This window comes from Nanorana parkeri, unplaced genomic scaffold, assembly GCF_000935625.1.
Source record: "Nanorana parkeri isolate BGI_ZX_2015 unplaced genomic scaffold, ASM93562v1 scaffold3070, whole genome shotgun sequence".
NCBI classification, from domain to species: domain Eukaryota; kingdom Metazoa; phylum Chordata; class Amphibia; order Anura; family Dicroglossidae; genus Nanorana; species Nanorana parkeri.
In genome coordinates, this window is record NW_017309338.1 from 52,739 (window position 1) to 72,528 (window position 19,790).

The following is a 19,790-nucleotide window of genomic DNA, read 5'->3' on the forward strand; positions in this document are numbered from 1 at the left end:
TATTATTTTTTATAAAATTACTTCTGTTTCAGATCTTCAGAGCCCTACAGTCTCATGGGAAGTGTATGCCAATGATGACAAAAGTGTCAAAATCAAATGCCAAGCTCCAGTTCCACATCCACGAAATATACGGTTTCAGCTGCTCAATAGCAGTGAAGGCATTGAAGAAGAAATAGAAGGTGTAGCAGAAAACCATGTCACATTTAACATCTCAAGTCCTAACCATATTCAGAAGAAATACTACTGCATCTACGCAATAAGGATAGGCAGCAACTTTGCACGTTCTGCCATTAGCAAGCCAGTTTCAATCTGGGGAGGTACGTATAAGCACTTTACTACAACTGTTTAAATGAAAAGAATTACTAATAGATAATATAAATATAACTAAATTGCAAATCTATTATTATTTATTAGCATCTGAAATAAGAACTGTTTTAGTCATTCATATAAACAGATTTTTCCTTTAGCCCTTTTTGCTGTTGGATGCATATGTGTCACTTTGCGCACACATACTAATATGCACATTTTGTTTAGGAAAATGCACTTTAAACCACAATACATTATACTGTATATTTCCTGAATGCAAAGAGCCTGTAGAAAAAAAGCTAATCGTTGACGTTGTTTTATATCGCATGACATTTGTGTTTCTGTTATTCAAATCAATATGTTTAGTCAAAAATACACTTTATTTTACTACACATGGCAGGACGTAATGGCACGGTGGGGCCTCATGTTCCCCACCATATAGAAGTGGTTAGGCATCTGTAAAAACCACTTCTACAAGTAAGTGTAAATAGGCAAGGAGGTCTCAACTGGGGCCGGACTGGGACAAAAAATAGGCCCGAGCATTATAGACTAAGCAGTCCAATCATGCGATCTCAAAGGCCTGCCCCATTCCAATCTGGGGGCGGAGCCAAACACGGAAGCACCGTCAAGGGGTGAGGCCAGCTGCTGGTAAGTACAGGAGGGCTACAGCCAACACACATGTCTTGCTACAACCAGCATACAAACCTTGTAACAATATAGGAAGCTTGCTGCAGAGAAGTCTTGTGATATCCTCAGCAGATCTCCACCTCCCCAGCCACCCTGAGCACAGTGTACAGGTCACTGCTCCCAAAATAGCGTTTCCAGTTCTCCAGCACAATACCACTTATTCTGTACACAGGCCAACCACAGCATAACTGCACTGACAGCTTTTGACAGGTCTTTCATAGCCGAGACTCTATTGGCTGGAAACTCTGCCACAATACAGAATTTCCACTCCAAACTGAAAGCTTTATGTGCAGCAGACAATGCTGATACTCAGGTGGATGCTCACATGTAAAGTTGTCTTACAGGTAATAGCATGTGGGCTGCCAGGAGCACAGGCAGCTGTCTTAGGCCTCAGGCCTGCCTAGTTTGGCTACTTACAGAGGACACAATACAGTATACACTCTATGGGTGGCACATTGGGCTACACAATTAATTAAAGGGATAGAAGGGCTGAGCTATGAAGACCGCTTCCAACAATTAAACTTTTATTCTCCTTAGAAAAGGGGCACTTAAGAGGAGACCTTATTGCAGTCTTCAAAATCATCAATGGGGACCACAATATTCAGAACAAGTTGTTTTCAAGTTGTTATGTTTCAGTATTGAGAACACGTGGACACAACAAGAGGTTGTGAAAGGGGGTTTAATCTTAGAACATGCAAGGGGTTTTTTACTGAGCGAGTAGTTAAAACATGGAATTCCCTTCCACAGACAGTGGTCTCTGCTGACACCACTATATACACTGAGTGGCCAGATTATTATGACCACCTGACGTTTGTAGGCAAATTAGCTATAATTAACTATAATTTCACGCTGAAGTTGCTAAAGGGCCAAACCATTATAAATAGGGAAGCAGGTTGTTTACCATGACAGTAGAAGTGATTTTTTTCTGAAGATATGGGTAAACAACTCGATTTAACAGCCTTTGAAGGTGGGATGATTGTTGGCGCTCGGAGCCATTGAGCGAGTATCAGCAAAACAGCAGAATTCAGCAGAAGAAGAGCAGCTGTTGTTAAAGTGTTTAAAGACTGGACTGTCAGCCGAAAATCTGGGTCTGAACGTGCGAATTGTGGCCGTCAGCGACTAGTCAATGTTAGGGCAGAACGTAGAGTGGCAAGACAACAGAAGACCATCAGTGCAGTGTCAGATTCCTTGCATCACCTTTCAACATCTCGTGGAGTCACGAGGCGGCCCAATGAAGTAATCTGAAGTAATCTCGTGGCCCAACGAAGTACTGATGGGGTGGTCATAATAATCTGGCCAGTCAGTGTACAGCGTCAGAGCAGGCCAGTGCAGTGTTCGGAGAAGGCTGATGCATGGCATTGGGCAGCCAAGTGTCCAACGCTATGCATCAGACATAGAGGAACGGCCGGGCTGAACACAATCAGGCTGACTGTGTTCAGTTCGGCCCTTTGGGCAAGTGCCCGGCATACCCTATGGTCAGACCGGCTCTGGTCTCAACCGTGTCTCCTACCAAATACCCTCATTCTACTGGGCGTCATTTGCCTCCCTGGCGGTATTCCTGAGTATGGCTCAGGGTTAATTTTCAGTACCAAGAGCGGTAACCCCCGATGTCACATACCTTAGATGGAGCCTGAGATGAAGAGGGCGGCCTCTCTTGCTGCTCCAGTCCAAACACCCCTGGATGGTGGGAACAGGTGCGTGAGGACAAGGAGTGGCACAAGTGCCGGTAGGTTGCGACTCCTGTCGAAGCTGTGTGCAGGTTGCAGAGGTTTCAGAGCAGGATGCAGGTTGGTAACACGATCCTAGAAGCAGAGTAACACAAGCCGGGTCATCCACAATCTGGCAATGAGGTACAGAATCAGAAGGCAGGACGTAATCAGGGACAGGCCGGGTCGGTAACTTGCAGGCAGCTTGGTATCCAGGGAGCAGGCAGGAGAGAGGTCAAAGACAAGCCGAGGTCAAGGAACACAGAACAGGAGCAAGGTCAAAACAGGCCGGGTTGGTAACAGGAAAACAACAGGTATACAGGATCCAGGAACATGGTAATAGCTGAAGATCAGTCAGCAGGGAGGTCTGGGTGTCTCAGCCTTAAATAGCCCTTTTGGCGCCATCATTAGGAACGAGCGTGTGCGCACGTCCGCGCACATGGACGCGTGCACGCCTACGTAGAGGCACGCGGCAGCGCACCATCCTCTGTGTAGGACGATGCTCATGCGCAGGTGCCTGTCCCGCATTCCGGCCCCGCAGGCTAGCTCTGGCTTCATGACACCCGAGCCACACTCGGGATTGCGCAAAAGTGTAACTTACCCTGTCCCTGCGAGCCCGCTGTGTCTTCTGCTGTGTTTGGCCTGCTGATGCCGGCATTTGGCTTTCAGTTTCGTTTTCGGGCGTCACAGCGGGGGGCGGAGCCGGGGGTAAATTCAAAAGTGCAAACATGACATTTACACAGAATACACACAGTACAATGTAATCTGCTATATTTACATATATTAATCAAACTATTTCACTTCAATTTTGTCCGTAGAGCTTTGTCTAGTGCCCTGCCTGCACTTTTACTGTACTCTATTGACTGTGGTACGGATCAGGCAGCGCCCCCAGAAGTAGTCCAAATATATACACTCCTAAGAGTCTAAAAATACCACTTAGATATGATGATTTGAGAGAAATGTGTGGTAATGGTCCACTGTTTAACAAATATACATAGAAACAAAATGTTCAGACCTCCAATTAGTGATGGGCTGAACACACCTGTGTTTGGTTCTAACTCGAACTTTGGAACATGGAAAAAGTTCTAACTCAAACTTAGAACTCAATGAAAGTCTATGGTACCAGAACCCGGAAAATCAAATGTTCCCATTTTGAAGGCTTATAGGTGTGGAAAAAATGGGCCTTGGATGTTGGTTCCTCCACACTGTAACCCCTCACAGTTACTCTTGATGAGCGCAGGGATGGGCCCTGCTGTAAACAATTCACATTATATGCACCCGTCTCCTTGTTGGAATTTCAGACATGATGTGGGGCTTATGCGGGGGACATATAACCCCCAGAAAGCTCGAACCACAGCAGCCCAAGGAAATCCCAGCAATAAAATATACAGCAATACAGAATAATACCACCGTACCACCAGCTATAGAGGACTACTTGAACCACAGCAGCCCAAGGAAATCCCAGCAATACATTATACAGCAATGCAGAATAATAATTTTATTATTGTGGGATGGGAAATTGGTGCTTGGGTGCAATACTTTATCGCATGTGGTGCTTGGTGCACTATAAACTGTTGTACAATGGTATTAGAGATGGTAAAGAAAGAAAAACGGTAACACCTGCGACACGGAAGGAGGGACAGCAATGAGGCAACAAAAGAACCTGCTGCTGAAAAAAAATAAATCAAAAAAATGAGAACACTGGTGACACAGAAGGAGGAACACCAGCGACGCCACTGACACAAACAAAAAGACAAAGAAAAGACAGTGAATATACTGCACAGAAAATAATACTATATACAGTACTGCATATAGCACTAACATGCTGTATAAAGCACTTACACCAGTTAGCTTACACTACACCTAACTACACCTAACTGCATCTACCTACACCTATAATTAACAACAGCAGCACACTACATAAGGCTACTGTGTGCACAGCCTTATATAGTGTGTGGCTGAGACATAGCTGTGAGCCATGATTGGGCAAAGTCAACATTACTTTGCCTAATCATGGCTCTTACAGCGCACTGTGCTGTGATTGGGCAAAGTGTTGCACCTGACCTGTGGTCAGGTGCATTGCTTTACCAAGTCAGGTTTCTCAAAGGCACTGTGCAGTGCATAGTGCCTTGTGGGGAGCTCAGTAGGCAAACAGCCCGCCGAACGCCCTGATAGTTCCTGTGTTTGCCGAACACACACAAACTAGTGATGTTGTTCAACTCGAACATCAAGCCCATCCCTACCTCCAATACCAGTGGTACTCAAACCCACAAAAGTCTTGCCACACATATATAAAAAACTGGCATCTGTGTGAGAATCATACAATACATATGCTCTACATGTAGAACAGTGAGCTTCTGTAGATGCATGTTGAATACAATGCGTTACCAAACAGATTTCTTCTGTGAAGTGCTTTAGCGCCTTGAAGTATTGGATGCACACTAGGGGGCAGATCCTTTAGCGCCTTGAAGTATTGGATGCACACTAGGGGGCAGGAAACTCCAGCCCCTCAGGATGTGTGACACAGTGGGGTTGATTTACTAACCTTATAAACACACCACGAACATGTATACACCTCTGTAGTGTGTTCCCTCCCAGCATGATCTATGGGTGGAATCTAGACACCTTTGTAATGTGTACACACCCAGCAGGTGTGTTGTGCAAAGCCCTGCCCTGAATTGCAAGGTGATGTTGTGTAAATTAGCTCTACATTGTGTTGCTTGCGTTGATGAATGCAGGAATGTAAATGCATGAGCTAACCATTTTTGTCTAAACTGTGAAGCAGCATTATATATGCATCATGTGCATGATTTTTCCATATATGGCATTAGTGGAAACATGCTTATAGAGTCTTTTTGGTTGATAAATACGCTTTGCTGTGTAAAAATCACACGCACCTGGTGCGTGCGTGTGTTTAGGTTAGTAAATCACCCCCAGTGAATCACCCGTTTGAATATATAAGACAAGGTGGTGTCCTGACACAATGGGATTGGTCCAACGGATCCCATTTTGAGATACATGCATATGTGAATGTATAGAACGGACGGTGCCCTATTGATAACAATATTAAGGATTCACTGGAAGTCTATATAGGATCCAAATATGCATGTTGGTCTGCATGTGTTGTTTACAACTGAATTCAGGAAGTGCCTACAGCACTGGACTTTTCATCCACAAATGTGGTGGAAACCATAGCATTGAAGGGCATTGATATACACTATATTGCCAAAAGTATTGGCACACCTGCCTTTACATGCACGTGAACTTTAATGGTATCCCAGTCTTAGTCTGTAGGGTTCAATATTGAGTTGGCCCACCCTTTAACAGCTTCAACTCTTCTAGGAAGGCTGTCCACAAGGCTTAGGAGTGTGTCTATGGGAATGTTTGACCATTCTTCCAGAAGCACATTTTTGAGGTCAGGTACTGATGTTGGACGAGAAGGCCTGGCTCGCAGTCTCCGCTCTAATTCATCCCAAAGGTGTTCTATCAGTATGAGGTCAGGACTCTGTGCAGGCCAGTCAAGTTCCTCCACCCCAAACTTGCACATCCATGTCTTTATGGACCTTGCTTTGTGCATTGGTGCGCAGTCATGTTGGAACAGGAAGGGGCCATCCCCAAACTGTTCCCACAAAGTTGGGAGCATTACATTGTCCAAAATGTCTTGATATGCTGAAGCATTAAGAGTTCCCTTCACTGGAACTGCGGGGCCAAACCCAATCCCAGAAAAACCACCCTACACCATGAAAAACAATCCCCCCTCCACCAAACTTTACACTTGGCACAATGCAGTCAGGCAAGTACCATTCTCCTGGCAACTGCCAAACCCAGACACGTCCATCGGATTGCCAGACAGAGAACACGGCTCCACTTCTCTAGAGTCCAGTGGCGACGTGCTTCACACCACTGCATCCGACGCTTTGCATTGCACTTGGTGATGTAAGGCCTGGATGCAACTGTTCGGCTATGGAAACCCATTCCATGAAGCTCTCTACACACTGTTGTTGTGCCAATCTGAAGGCCACACAAAGTTTGGAGGTCTGTAGCTACTGACTCTGCAGACAGTTGGCGACTTCTGCGCACTGTGCGCTTCAGCATGCGCTGACCCCGCTCTGTCATTTTACTTGGCCTACCACTTCGTGGCTGAGTTGCTGTTGCTCCCACTTTGTGGCAAAATCTTGCCCATGGTCCAATTAATATTAAAGATGGCCATGGTTCCACTTTGTTGTAATACCTCTATCAGTTGACAGTGGAATATTTAGTAGCAAGGACATTTCACAGATGGACATATTGCACAGGTGGCAACCTATCACAGTGCCATGCTTGAATTCACTGAGCTCCTGAGAGCGACCCATTCTTTCACAAATATTTGTAGAAGCAGTCTGCATGCCTAGGTGCTTGATTTTATACACCTGTGACCATGGAGGTGATTGGAACACCTGAATCCAATGATTTGTCCCAATACTTTTGGCAATATAGTGTATATTAAACAGAGCCGTCTATATAGAGCTATTTCTGAGTCACATGCACACTATGCTCACAAGAGCTAATCGACTGTTTCCTGGATTTCGAACTCTTAGTCCTAAAATATCCATTCACTTTTTCCAATAGGACTTCAAGTGTTTCCCTGTTTGCAAACAAATTATATTCCTAGAGATGGCATTTGCAGCACAAGGATATATAGTATTCCGGAAATATTAGTAATTATTGGATGGTACCTAGTGGCTCCACAGGCATGCTGGGGATACTATTAAATATTTTTAGGAAGGGGGGTTTATGTCATATTTGTCATATTTTGGTTTAATTATGAAGTACAATAAAATTGTGACAATGTTTTGGCAAGACTTTTGTTGTTTGAGTACCACTGGTACTGGAGGCCTGCACATTTTGTTTCTTTCTACAAGTAAGCCGCATCTGGGTGTAAAAAAGGTAAACTAACTCCCGGCTGCTATAGCAGCTGATAGGGAATCACCCGTTTTTTTCGGAATCGAGTACGAGTTTTTTTCGGTACTCACCGATACCGAATACCAATACCGGAAGTCCCATTAAGGAAGCCAGGCGGCGTGTAATGACTCGCCACCTGGCTTCCTGATTAGCCGGGAAGCCGGGCGGCTAGTATTGGTATCGGTGCATCCCTAGCAGCTGATAGTTTGTTTAAATACCAGTTCTGCCACTGCCATAATAATTAGACAACAAAGGATTAAAACATATTAATACTTTTTAAAATATTGGATGCAGCAAGGAAGGGTTAAATAGGTTAAAATAGGTTTTCATTGCCGTCTGTATCTCTGCTGGGTAGATTCACCCTGCCTATTTGTTCTGGTGACCATTGTTAGGGGGGCAGAAAATGATAAGTCCAATATGTTACAGTTGACACCAGATGAAGAACAGAGGCTAAGGCTTCTGATGAGGACAACTGTTCAGGTGACAACTGTCTAAGAGGGGATTTTTTATGAGTAATGATGCATTTAGAAACATTTTTAAACATTGGCATATAATTGGTTCTAGGGATGCACCGATATATCGGCCGCCGAAACATATCGGCCGAAAATGGCACTTTTGGCATAATGCCGAAAGAGCCATGTTTCGGCCGATACATCGGCGGATCCCTGGTTTCTTTTCTCCCTGCCGAGCGCTGCACGACGAGAGCGCTTGGAGCGGCCAGCGTCTCTCCTCCCACACCGCTCATCCGCCTATCACAGTCCGGCAGAGCGGTGTGGGGCAGAGACAGCGCTGTCACAGGAGGCTGGGCTTTCCTCTCTACACTGCTCGACCAGCCTCCTGTGACAGCGTGTCAGAGAGAAAAGCAATGTACACACACTCAGTGATCAGTGATCGATGAGTGTGTGTACATAATTGAGGATATGTTATGTTAACTATATCCTCAATTATGAATGAATGGGAGTGATCTACATCACCCCCATTCAATCATAATTGTGGTTATAGTAAACAAACAATGTTCTCATGTTATCAATGAACAGGAACACTCATAGAGGATTCCTGTTCATTGATAACAGGGGACACAGAAAAAGAGATTGAGGACTTTGTGTTCTCGATCTCTTTTTCTATTTTAAAAGGTAAATATCAGGGGTCTGTTTAAACCCCTAATCTTTCACTGAAGCCCCTAAAAGTAAAGTAAAAAATACAAGTACAGTAATACCTTGGTTTACGAGCATAATTCGTTCCGGCAGCATGCTTGTAATCCAAAGCGCTTGTATATCAAAGCGAATTTCCCATAGGAATTAATGGAAATTCAGATGATTCGTTCCACAACCCAAAAATATTCATATAAAAATGATTACAATAGAGTAATGTAATACTGTACAAAATATAAAGAAACATAAACCAATTACAGATACCTTCGTGGCTGGTGTGAGGGGGACAAGAGAGAGGAGGATTATTGTGTAGGACAACTTTCACTATCACTTACGGAATCACTGCTATCTCTTGGCTCAATGGAATCTTTTTAATTTCGTGAAACCTTAACAAGGAATCTATCCAATGTGACATTGTGTTGTCGTTAAACAGACTCATCACTCGCACTGCTACAGCCTTATTCGGTGGTGGTTTTCTACAAAATTTTGCTCTTATTGCAAGACATTGCTTGTATATCAAAGCAAACATTTTCAGAAATGTTTGCTTGTCTTGCAAAACGCTCTCAAACCAAGTTACTTGTAAACCAAGGTATTACTGTATTTAATAAAAAATGAATTAATAAATAAAAATGAATATAAAAAATGTAAAACGTTTATAAAAAATAAAATATTTAAAAAAATTGAAAAAATAAAAAACATTTTCGGTATCGGTTTCGGCCTGACATTTTTTTTAATTTCGGTTTCGTTTTTAAAATTTCCATTTCGGTGCACCTCTTATTGGTTCAATTATTTTCCATCAGACACCCATTAGATTTTGTTGTATTTATACACCGTATTCTTTGGCGATATTTGTCCATGTGCTTGCCAGATTGACCACATTTGCTATCCTTCATCCAACACCTGGGGTTTTCATTTTTAATAAAAAATCAAAGTAAAATTTGCAAAATGTATCTTACAGCTAATGTTATGTAATTATGGAAATAAACCTTAATATTACAAAAATATATTTTATACTGCAGTAGGGTTGATGAAAATGAAGACGCAGTCAAATGGTTCAGTCCAGGCATTTATAATCTGCTGTAGGAGTCCTAGACTGATGTATCCATTGTTGCATTGCATGTGTCAAAATCTAATGGTCATGGTAATGCGGACACTAGACAAAGCTGTTAGATAACCCCTCCCACCACAGCAGGTACTCAGTTTCACACCAGTGTCTGTAATTGATGGACATGTTTCTTTCTCTCTCTGGGAGAATATGTTTAGTCTTACTTTGATGTCTTAAGTCAAATCCTTTCACTGCATGCAGCCACCTAGGTAAAGGCTTCAGGGGCCCAATCCGGACAGCGCCAGAAGATGGCAGTCTGGCCTGTAATGTTGCTCTGGGCACTGGACCCTATGTGGGCGCTCACCTTGGCACATTGTGCAGCATGTTGGGCTAGCTGTAGGGTGTTATACAGATCCAGAGCAGTGGTGTATCCGCATTTGTGTGACCCCATCCCTTAAGACCCCTTAGGAGTCTTATTCTCACCCAAAATGAGTGAAGCTGAGGGATATTTCCTTGTCAGGTGATGAAGATGCCGGAGCTGGTGATTCCTAAGACCTAGTTCCCCTCTCTATTGGGTGATCTGTGTCTAAACCCCCCCGTTCCTGTCACTCTGTCTTTTTCTGGCTGGCCGTCCACCGTCTTCCAAAAGGGGGGACTCCAAACTAGGCTCTTTGTGCAGTGTGGCTCCAAACTAGGCTCTTTGTGCAGTTTGGCTCCCGCTTCTCTGCTGGGATTTTGCCTTCTCTCTGTCCATCTCTTTTATAAGCTCTAACAGCTCTGACCAATGTCCGATCACCTGTCACTCTGTCTTTTTCTGGCTGGCCGTCCACCGTCTTCCAAAAGGGGGGACTCCAAACTAGGCTCTTTGTGCAGTGTGACTCCAAACTAGGCTCTTTGTGCAGTGTGGCTCCCACTTCTCTGCTGGGATTTTGCCTTCTCTCTGTCCCTCTCTTTTATAAGCTCTAACAGCTCTGACCAATGTCCAATCACCTGAGGATACCGCTAACATAACCCAACCGTCTTTGTCCTGTACTGTATTCTAAGAAAAGGATTTTACAGCTAAGTCAGAAATCCTATGTTTTCTTCTCTCCAGATTTTAGTTATGAGGGAGATAGAGCATTGCCAAAACCCTCTCAAATAGGTCTTAAATGTTGACTAGTGATATCAAATAAAATAGGAGAATTTTTTTTATCATTGGGCAGTATTTTTTATGCTGCTAGTGGAAGAACACCACACATCTATAAATGCTGTGTCCCTAGATACACTCTTCCAGACGAATACTAAGTTCATAATTCCAGCTACCCAATTTATTGGGATATGGATGTGGGGCAGGCTCTAGCCCCTTTGGCCAATAACCTCAGGAGGTGTCACCCTCCCTGCTGGGAGGAGAGGTTCTAAAGTGACCATAGGTTATTTGGGCCTGCCAGTTCTGATGCCTGGATCATTGGTAGGATTTCTGATACCAGCTCATTGACCTGATCGCAACAAGTCCACTCACTGCATGGCTGCTACAAGCGGTCCCCAAATAACTGTTTTGTTGGTTTCTAGGTGATTGTATAGTCAAACCCTACAATTTTATATGGGCATGTAGCTCGTAATATCTACAGTGGGAATAAGTTTAATCTCTCTATAACTGGATTTTCTTAAAGATGAAACAGAATTCCTCTGATCTATGAAAAGGACAACCGTTCACCAGACAGAGCGGAGCCTAATGCATAGAGACCTCTTGTCTCCTGCTGTGGTGTGGTCAAAAAGTCTGCAGATGTCCACCCTTATCTGCCCAAGAACCTGACAGGAGCAATTTAACGGCTGGGTGTGAATTAGGCCCAAGATGCCTATTCAAATTCTAATGGCGGGCATCTGTCTCCTTAATTTTACTGGTCAATGAATTATAAAATATCTGTTGATATTAATCCCCTCTATAAATTGATATCACATTATGTCGATTCCCTCTATAAATTGATATTACAATGGCTTTTTACAATGTCCTAATAAAAAAGTGTAATTATATTAGCTATTTACCCAATGATGGCTGTTTTTTTTCTCTTCCAAAAAGATGATTATACAACTGTGAACATCATACGGCTCCTTGTCTCAGCGTTTGTCCTAATTCTACTGGGTGTCATCCTTGTGAAGCATTTTGAAATATTCCAGGAAACTGAAGAAAGTCCACCTGAACTTCCACGTGCTCGTAGAATGCAGGCAGAAAAGCCTGAATACACAGAGGTTAGACAGCATACTTGTCAGAAAGAACTGTTTGTTGATCTATGTGAATTTTATTGATTTATTTTTCATTTTTTGACACGTGCAAATTTAAGTTTTCCTTTACTCTTTCTCCTATTTACCATTCCTTTCTCTTCTCCCTTTGAAAATCCCCCCCTTAGTGTTATTTACTTATTTACTATATATAGCACCTTCATCTTCTGTGGCATTAATATAAAATATCAGGTATAACAAAATCGAGTAGTATTTTGTAACACAGTATAAAAAATGTATAAAATTTAATACATACAGTTGTACAGCAAAATGTAGTATAGTAAAAACTTTACTATTACACTAGGTGGGCAAACTGACTCAGCAACTGCTTTAGTCTCAATAAACCTACTCCTAAGGTCAAGAAAAAACATGGAGCTAATGCTTGCCTTTAAACATTAACACATGAGCATTTATTTTTACATTAAAACAACACAATTGTGATGACAAAACTTACTCATAACACATAACAATAAAAAAATACACGAGCATACCTTTTACTCTGGCTCAGAACTTAAGCAGATCTAAAGAACATGATCAAACTCTGTTTTAAAAAGTTCATGCCTGTAGTATTGCAGGTGTATGGATACATTTAAAGAAACACTAGAGTCTTCCAGTTACAGAGAAACTAGGAAGTTTCAAGCATCACGGTATGCAAGCTCTGCAAGGCTCCTGGCCAGTAAGCCATGGCTAGATTTAGAGTGTACAAGGTAACAATCTGTACAGATGCCTGCTAAGTCACCAATGGTAGGTGTGGGTCAACAATTTTTTTGTAGCGTTAGTATAATGGAAATTTAGATTTCCCAATACAATAATATTACAGAAAATTGTTACCTGATACTTACTGTACTTTTCCTTTCCTGGCTCATCCTCATGTCAGCATACTGCAGGGTCAACCCACCCCCTTGACTGCCCAGGAGAGCCCTAGCAACAGGTTCCCTAACCAGCTAGCAAAAGGACACCAGGTCAGGAACATATGTTGGCATGAGGATGAGCTAGGAAATGAAAATTATGGTATCAGCTAACAGTTTTCCGTATTCTTGGCTCACCTAATGTCAGCATATTGTGGAACATAAAAGCAAAACAAAGAGAGGGAGGGAAAAAATGCAGACACAAAAAATAAGCTAAAAAGAATGTATTGCCGTAAGGCTGCAGATAGGACCAGGGTGTTAGGAAACCAAGAAAAAAAAAAAGTTTATTAAAAATAACAAACAAAATTGAAAAAATGATGGAGAAAGTCCAGGACGCCGTCGGTGCCAAGCCAGAGGTCAGCTGCCAAAGCGGGTAGTAAGCCAAACCAGGTCAGGGAACACTGAGAGCAGGTTAAACATAAACAATAGGGAGTCAGGAACTAGGAGATCAGTAAGCCAGAGCCAGGGTCATACACTGAGAAAGGAACAACCGCAGAGCACCTGATAAATCTGAACACACACAAAGGGGGAGACTAACTGGACAAGCTGTTGGTTAAATAGTGAATTGGTGTTGCAGCATCACTCTGAGACAGGAAGTTGTCAGGAGTTTTGTTATAGTTGCAGTATGATGATATTTATGGGTTTGGTCATAAGAGGGTGCCAAAGAGGAACGAGCAGTGTCAGGCACACTGCAACAGAAGACAAGCTGCAGCTCAAAAGGACAAGGAAGGGTAAGAAACCCTGAAACAAGGAACCAAACCTAGCCAACTGAGCAAACGCCACATACAGCTTGTAACTGCAAACAAAGGTGTTCAGGAACTCCATCTGGACTTTTGCAGATAGCCCCCACTGAAACGTTGGCATAGGAAGCCCATGATGTGGAGACTACCTTTATACAGTGGGCCCATACTTCAGCCAGTAGAAGTAAGCCCTTTTTGGTGTAAGCCATTCTAATAGCCGCCTGGATCCAAGAGCATAATATGCTAGGAGTTCCGTTCTTCAGACCACATGGTAAGAGAAAGAGACTGTCAGTTTTCCTGAAGTTCTGAGTTCTTTCTAAATACAATTAAAACAGCTTCACCATATCCAAGGAAGTTAAGAGATCTGCCTAATGCATCAAAGGGTCTTGCGCAAATGCTGGAAGTACAGTCTCCCAATTTGAATTAAAACTAAATGCTACTTTAGACCGAAACTCCAGAGATGGATAAAGAATTACTTTATCAGTGAGAAGAATACAGAAAGGTTTTTTGCAGGATAAGGCATTTAGCTCTTCTACTCACCTGGCTGATGTAATTGCCATCAAGAAAACTGTTTTAGGTTAGTTAGGAGTTAGGAACCATAAGGAACAATCTTCCAATGGAACAAAAGGAGGAAGAGTCAAAGATTTCAATACATGCCCAAATCCCAAGAAGGAAATAATGTCTTCTTTTGTGGCTCCAACCTGATTGCTGCTCTCATAAAATACTTCAGTAACTGTTCTTCCACCCACCCTACACCTGTTAAACAGGATAGTGCTGAAATTTGAACTTTCAAAGAATTGTAGTTAGTCTATTGTCCAAGGCTGTTTGTAAAAACTCTAGGACTGGCTTATAAGACAGTTTCTAGTCTTATCGACTAGAAAACAATTTATTTCACAAAGCACAAAAAACTGTCCCAGATCCCATTGTAGGTGGTACTAGAAGACTTCCTAGACTTTAGCAAGGTATCAATAATTATTGTCCCCCTATACCACTGAGCCTTTAAGCTAGTTGATTACAAATTCAGGCTGTTAGATGAAGCTGCGTTGGGTATGGATGCTGCCAATGTCTCTAAAGTCTTTCCTGGCCAGCAGAAACCAAGAAGGAGCTGAGATCATATACAAAAGAAGTGGGAAACAAGACCTTCTCTGCCAGAATGTCAGGATGATGATGACAGACCGTGCCTGAATGTTCTCGAGAACCTTTATTGCCAGTGGGAAGGAAAGATGTAAGCGAAAAGGAAATCCCAAGTCATAGAGAAGGTATCCTATTTCAGCAAGTCTTCTACGTAAGCTAGTAAAGACTTCCTCTTCAAGGGTCTGCAGGAATAGTTATTTCTACGAAAGGAGGAGGAGGAGGTTTTAGGAACTCTTTATTAAAAGATTCCTTATCCAACTATCCAAAATTTCCTCCACCCAGGTTCTTTTTAATTGAGCCAGCCTTGCTCCCTTGTCTGTGGATCTGCTGCCTAGGCTGCATTGGGGTTGATCCCACGCAAAAAGAAGCTCTGGATATCCTTCCATTGAGGTCTATTGTACTGTTGTCCAGACCTATAAGACTTGGAGTCTCAAAACCTTTGCTGTGATGATTGGCCAGCACAAAACAACTGTTGTTTCTGTTTACCACAAATTTTCCCAAACAATGTTTTAACATTAGTAATGGCACATACAGGTGAAACTCGAATAATTAGAATATCGTGCAAAGTTAATTTATTTCACTAATCCAACTTAAAAGGTGAAACTAATATATGAGATAGACTCATTACATGCAAAGCAAGATAATTAAAGCCGCGATTTGTCATAATTGTGATGATTATGGCTTACAGCTCATGAAAACCCCAAGAACCCCAAATCCACAACCTCAAAAAAGTAGATTATTACATGCAATCAATAAAACAAGGATTGTACATAGAACAATATCGGACCTCTGAAAAGTACAAGCATGCATATGTACTCAGTACTTGGTTTGGGCCCCTTTTGCAGCACTTACAGCAATTACTTTTGCATGATATTCTAATTATTCGAGTTTCACCTGTAAATCCTGTTTGGATGTTGAATCGGCTACCCAGTATCTCAGTCATAAGGCTCTTTTAGGGGTAATGGAATGCAACATCATGCATGCTGATAAACCATAGCCATAACATAACATAGGGTATAACATGAAGAAAAAAAAGAAAGGATAAATAGAAACTAGAAATATATCCATCATTGCCAGACCTTGTACACAAAATTTATTCTGCAATTACTTCCCAGCACCAATGGGAACCCTGCATCAGGTGGGTTTACCACCAACAGGAGGGTCATCCAACTTGAGAGACGCTAAACCCAGGTGGGCACTGCAGTAGGGAGGATCCAAAGAAGTCAACAAAAATAAAGGAAAGAAAAAAGGGGTTAAAGGTGTCCTGGAGTGAGGGCCAAAAAAGAACATGTTGCTAGGGTTATCTCTCCCTTTTATCTCTGTTAGGGGCAATCCTGGGGGTCAAGGGGGCGGAGTTGACCCTGCAATATGCTGACATTAGGTGAGCCATAATTTATTTATAAATTTGAAAGTGGTATTACTCTATCTCTATTCAATCTCTTAGGCCTTGTTCACACCAAGCGCGGAGCAGATCCGGACCAGAGCAGGTGCAGACCGGATCAAAACTGCGTCCAATGTATTCCTATGGTATTTTGACCTCCAGTTCACATCGCAGCGTGCGGATCCAGACCAGATCCAGACCGGATGAAAAAAATGCGGCAAGCCCTATTTTACCTGCTCTGGATCTGGTCTGGAACGCATCAAAAACGCATCAAAAACGCATCAAAAACGCATGCAAGTGCCTGAAAGCCCATGTTAAACTTAAAAAAAAAATACATTTTTTTTTGCCAAAACCAGCCCTAAACACATCAAAAACGTGTCTAAAAACGCGTCTAAAACGCGGCACAACCCACTACACTGCGTGTGCAGAAACCTGACCGGATCTGGTCTGCATTTGGTGTGAACAAGGCCTTACCCACATCTTCAACCTCTCCTTTTGCACTGGCATCGTCCATGCACCGCTAAAACAAGCATTGGTGAACCCCATTTAAAAAAAGCTCTCAATGGAGCCTACCAGTCTGAACAATTTAGGACCCATTTCCTTGCTCCCATTCAGCTCAAAAACCTCTTGAACACCTGGTCTACAACCGCCTGAGCCACCAACTTACTGCTAACAACCTCCTGGACCCCTTTCAATCTGGCTTCTGTCGGCAACACTCCACAAGAACTGCCCTTCTAAAACCTACTACTGATTTACTAACCACTAAAACCAAAGGTCACTACTCTGTTCTTATACTCCTGGACCTTTTTGCTGCTTTTAATACAGTTGACCACACACTCCTCCTCAATACACTCCAATCCCTTGGACTCCAAGACTCTGTTCTCTCATGGTTCACCTCCTACCTATCCCAGCGCACCTTCACCATCACCTATAACTCTCCTTACTCCTCTCCTCTTCCTCTATCCATGGGGGTCCCCCAAGCCTCTGTCCTTCGGCCTCTTCTATTCTCTATCTACACCCCCTCCCTGAGTCAGTTGATAACCTCCCATGGCTTCCATTACCATCTCTATGCTGACAACACCCAAATATATCTCTCTACCCCTCAGCTCACCGCTTCTATCTCCACATGCATCACTAACCTACTCACTGACATATCTCCAAGGATGTCACACCACTTCCTCAAACTAAATCTGTCCAAAACTGAGCTTATAATATTTCCTCCTCTCCATGTTCCCTCCCCCAACTTCTCCATCACAATCAACAGCGCTACAATCAATCCCTCCCATGAAGCCAGGGTGCTAGGAGTAATCCTTGATCCTGAGCTCTTCTTTCAGCCCCACACCCAATCACTATCCAAATCTTGCCGACTAAACCTCCTTTGAATTTCCAAAATCCGTCCCTTCTTAACACATGATACCACAAAGCGTCTAATTCACTTCCTTGTAATATATCGCCTTGACTACTGTAACTCCCTCCTTGTCGGCCTACCACTAAGCAGGCTATCCCCCCTTCAGTCCATCATTAACACTGCTGCCAGACTCCTCCACCTTACCAACTGATCAGTGTCCGCCACCTCCCTCTGCCAGTCGCTCCACTGGCTCCCATTTCCGCAACGTATAAAATTCAAAATACTAACAATAGCTTACAGAGCCATCTATAACTCCGCCCCAACCAACATCACCCACCTCATCTCAAAATATCACAGAAACCGCCCCCTTGGTTCTTCCTAAGACCACCTGCTCGCTCTCCAGCTCTCGTCACCTCCTCGCCTCCAGGATTTTTAAAGAGCGTCTCCCATCCTCTGGAACTCCCTACCCCAATCTGCCCGCCTATGTCCTACTCTGTCCACCTTTAGGCGATCCTTGAAAACTCATCTCTACAGGGAGAAATCACAATGCAGTCGTGAGTGGCCAGCACACTGGGCCCCACCGGTGTGACCTCTCCCCCTCAATATGAAATTAGTAACAAACAAAAGGAGAAAAGATAGGGGTTTCTGAGAGGTATTACACCACAGCTTCAAATCTTTTTGTATAAAATTAATTTTATTATACATGTACCATAAATATATATACAAAAAACAGACAACAGTAAATTGAAAAAAAACTTAAAATAGATTCATTGTATCAGGAGCGTATACCCATGAATCAAGCTGTGCATAACAGTTGTGGATCAAATAAATATTCGTTTTTAGATCAGTGTGTTCAATCCCTACACATTTCGAAGCTTTGCTTCATCAGGGGATTTCTAAACTGATCTATTAGAAAATAGTATGTTTGGGGGCGTGGCCTGAACATGGCGTGAGAGGACGTGAGTAAGGAGAGCTCCGTGGAGTGATGGAGTAATTACCAGTTGATCTTCTCATCAGACTCCATTACGCCCCATGTCAAGAGGTACCAGGAAGACGCGGACCCCCCGCGCCCCTCCACGCCCGCGGGTACAGGCCCGATTGGACCCCTTTCTGTCCCAGCCGTCCGGGGGAGTCAGGGCCAGGAGTCAAGCCACGCGGTCATCGGGCTCCGGGCCTACAGCGTGGCGAGTGGAAGTGCCGGGACGGTCACCGGCCGCGACCCAGACACACTCCTCTCCGCAGGATGGAGCAACCACCATCCCCCTCCAGCTCCTTACCTGATCTGATGTTGGGGCTTGAGGCATTGACATCTCAGGGGCTCCCGCAAGCGACGGGTGGATCGGACATATCCAGCAGACCTGACCTATGTGCCATGCTGGCGGCGCTCCCGACCAGGGACGACATGCAGGCTATGATCTCCCAGATTGCAGCCACCCTCCGCGCGGATCTAGCAGAGGTAAAGGAGGGGGGTTGCCCAGCACGCACAGCGCATAGAGGCCTTAGAGACGGCAGATTCCGTGATATTGGCGCGAGTTTCCCAGTTAGAGGAGGCCGTGCTGACGCAGAAGGCCCAGTCGATCCAACTAGCTGGAAGACACTGAAAATCATAACCGCCGCAACAATTTGCGGCTGAGGGGGATCCCAGAAGCCACAGGGGGACAGGACCTGAGGGCAGCTGTAACAGCTATATTCAATGGCCTACTAGGTAAGCCCCCGACAGATCAGCTGGAACTGGATCGGGTACACAGGACCCTGGGCCCCAGAGGACCCGATGTCAACAGGCCTAGAGATGTGTTGTGCCGTGTGCACTTTTTCAATGTTAAGGAGGAAATCCTCCGCAATGCGTGGAGACAGGGTGCAGTGGACTTTGATGGAGCTGATGTCCAGATCCTGCCTGATGTGTGCCCGCAAACCTTAAACCGTAGGCGCCTTCTCAAGCCCCTTACGGACCATCTCCAAGCGGGCGGTGTCCCTTATCGTTGGGGTTACCCATTCTCTCTGATGATCGGCAGAGGAGACAGGTCCTTTAGACTGACCCACCCACGCCGACTGCCAGACCTGATGGACTTTCTTGACTGTGCACCACTCTTGCTACCAGACTGGCTGGACATTCCTTCGGCTGAGGCCCACTGAAACGAGATCACCTGTGTGCCTTATGGGAACTATATGGGAACTATATGTGTTTAC

At 43.9% G+C, this 19,790-nt stretch overlaps 1 protein-coding gene across 1 annotated transcript in view; it reads left to right on the top strand.

Annotated features, from left to right (window-relative positions):
• Positions 1 to 18,889, top strand: part of LOC108802731 (immunoglobulin superfamily member 1-like) — a 37,305-nt gene extending 18,416 nt beyond the window's left edge. The window contains exons 5-7 of the mRNA XM_018574585.1: positions 33 to 317; positions 11,893 to 12,062; positions 18,644 to 18,889. Of these exons, the coding sequence (XP_018430087.1) occupies positions 33 to 317; positions 11,893 to 12,062; positions 18,644 to 18,889 (701 nt within the window). The remainder of the gene's footprint in view (positions 1 to 32; positions 318 to 11,892; positions 12,063 to 18,643) is intronic.
• The last annotated feature ends 901 nt before the right edge of the window (positions 18,890 to 19,790 follow it).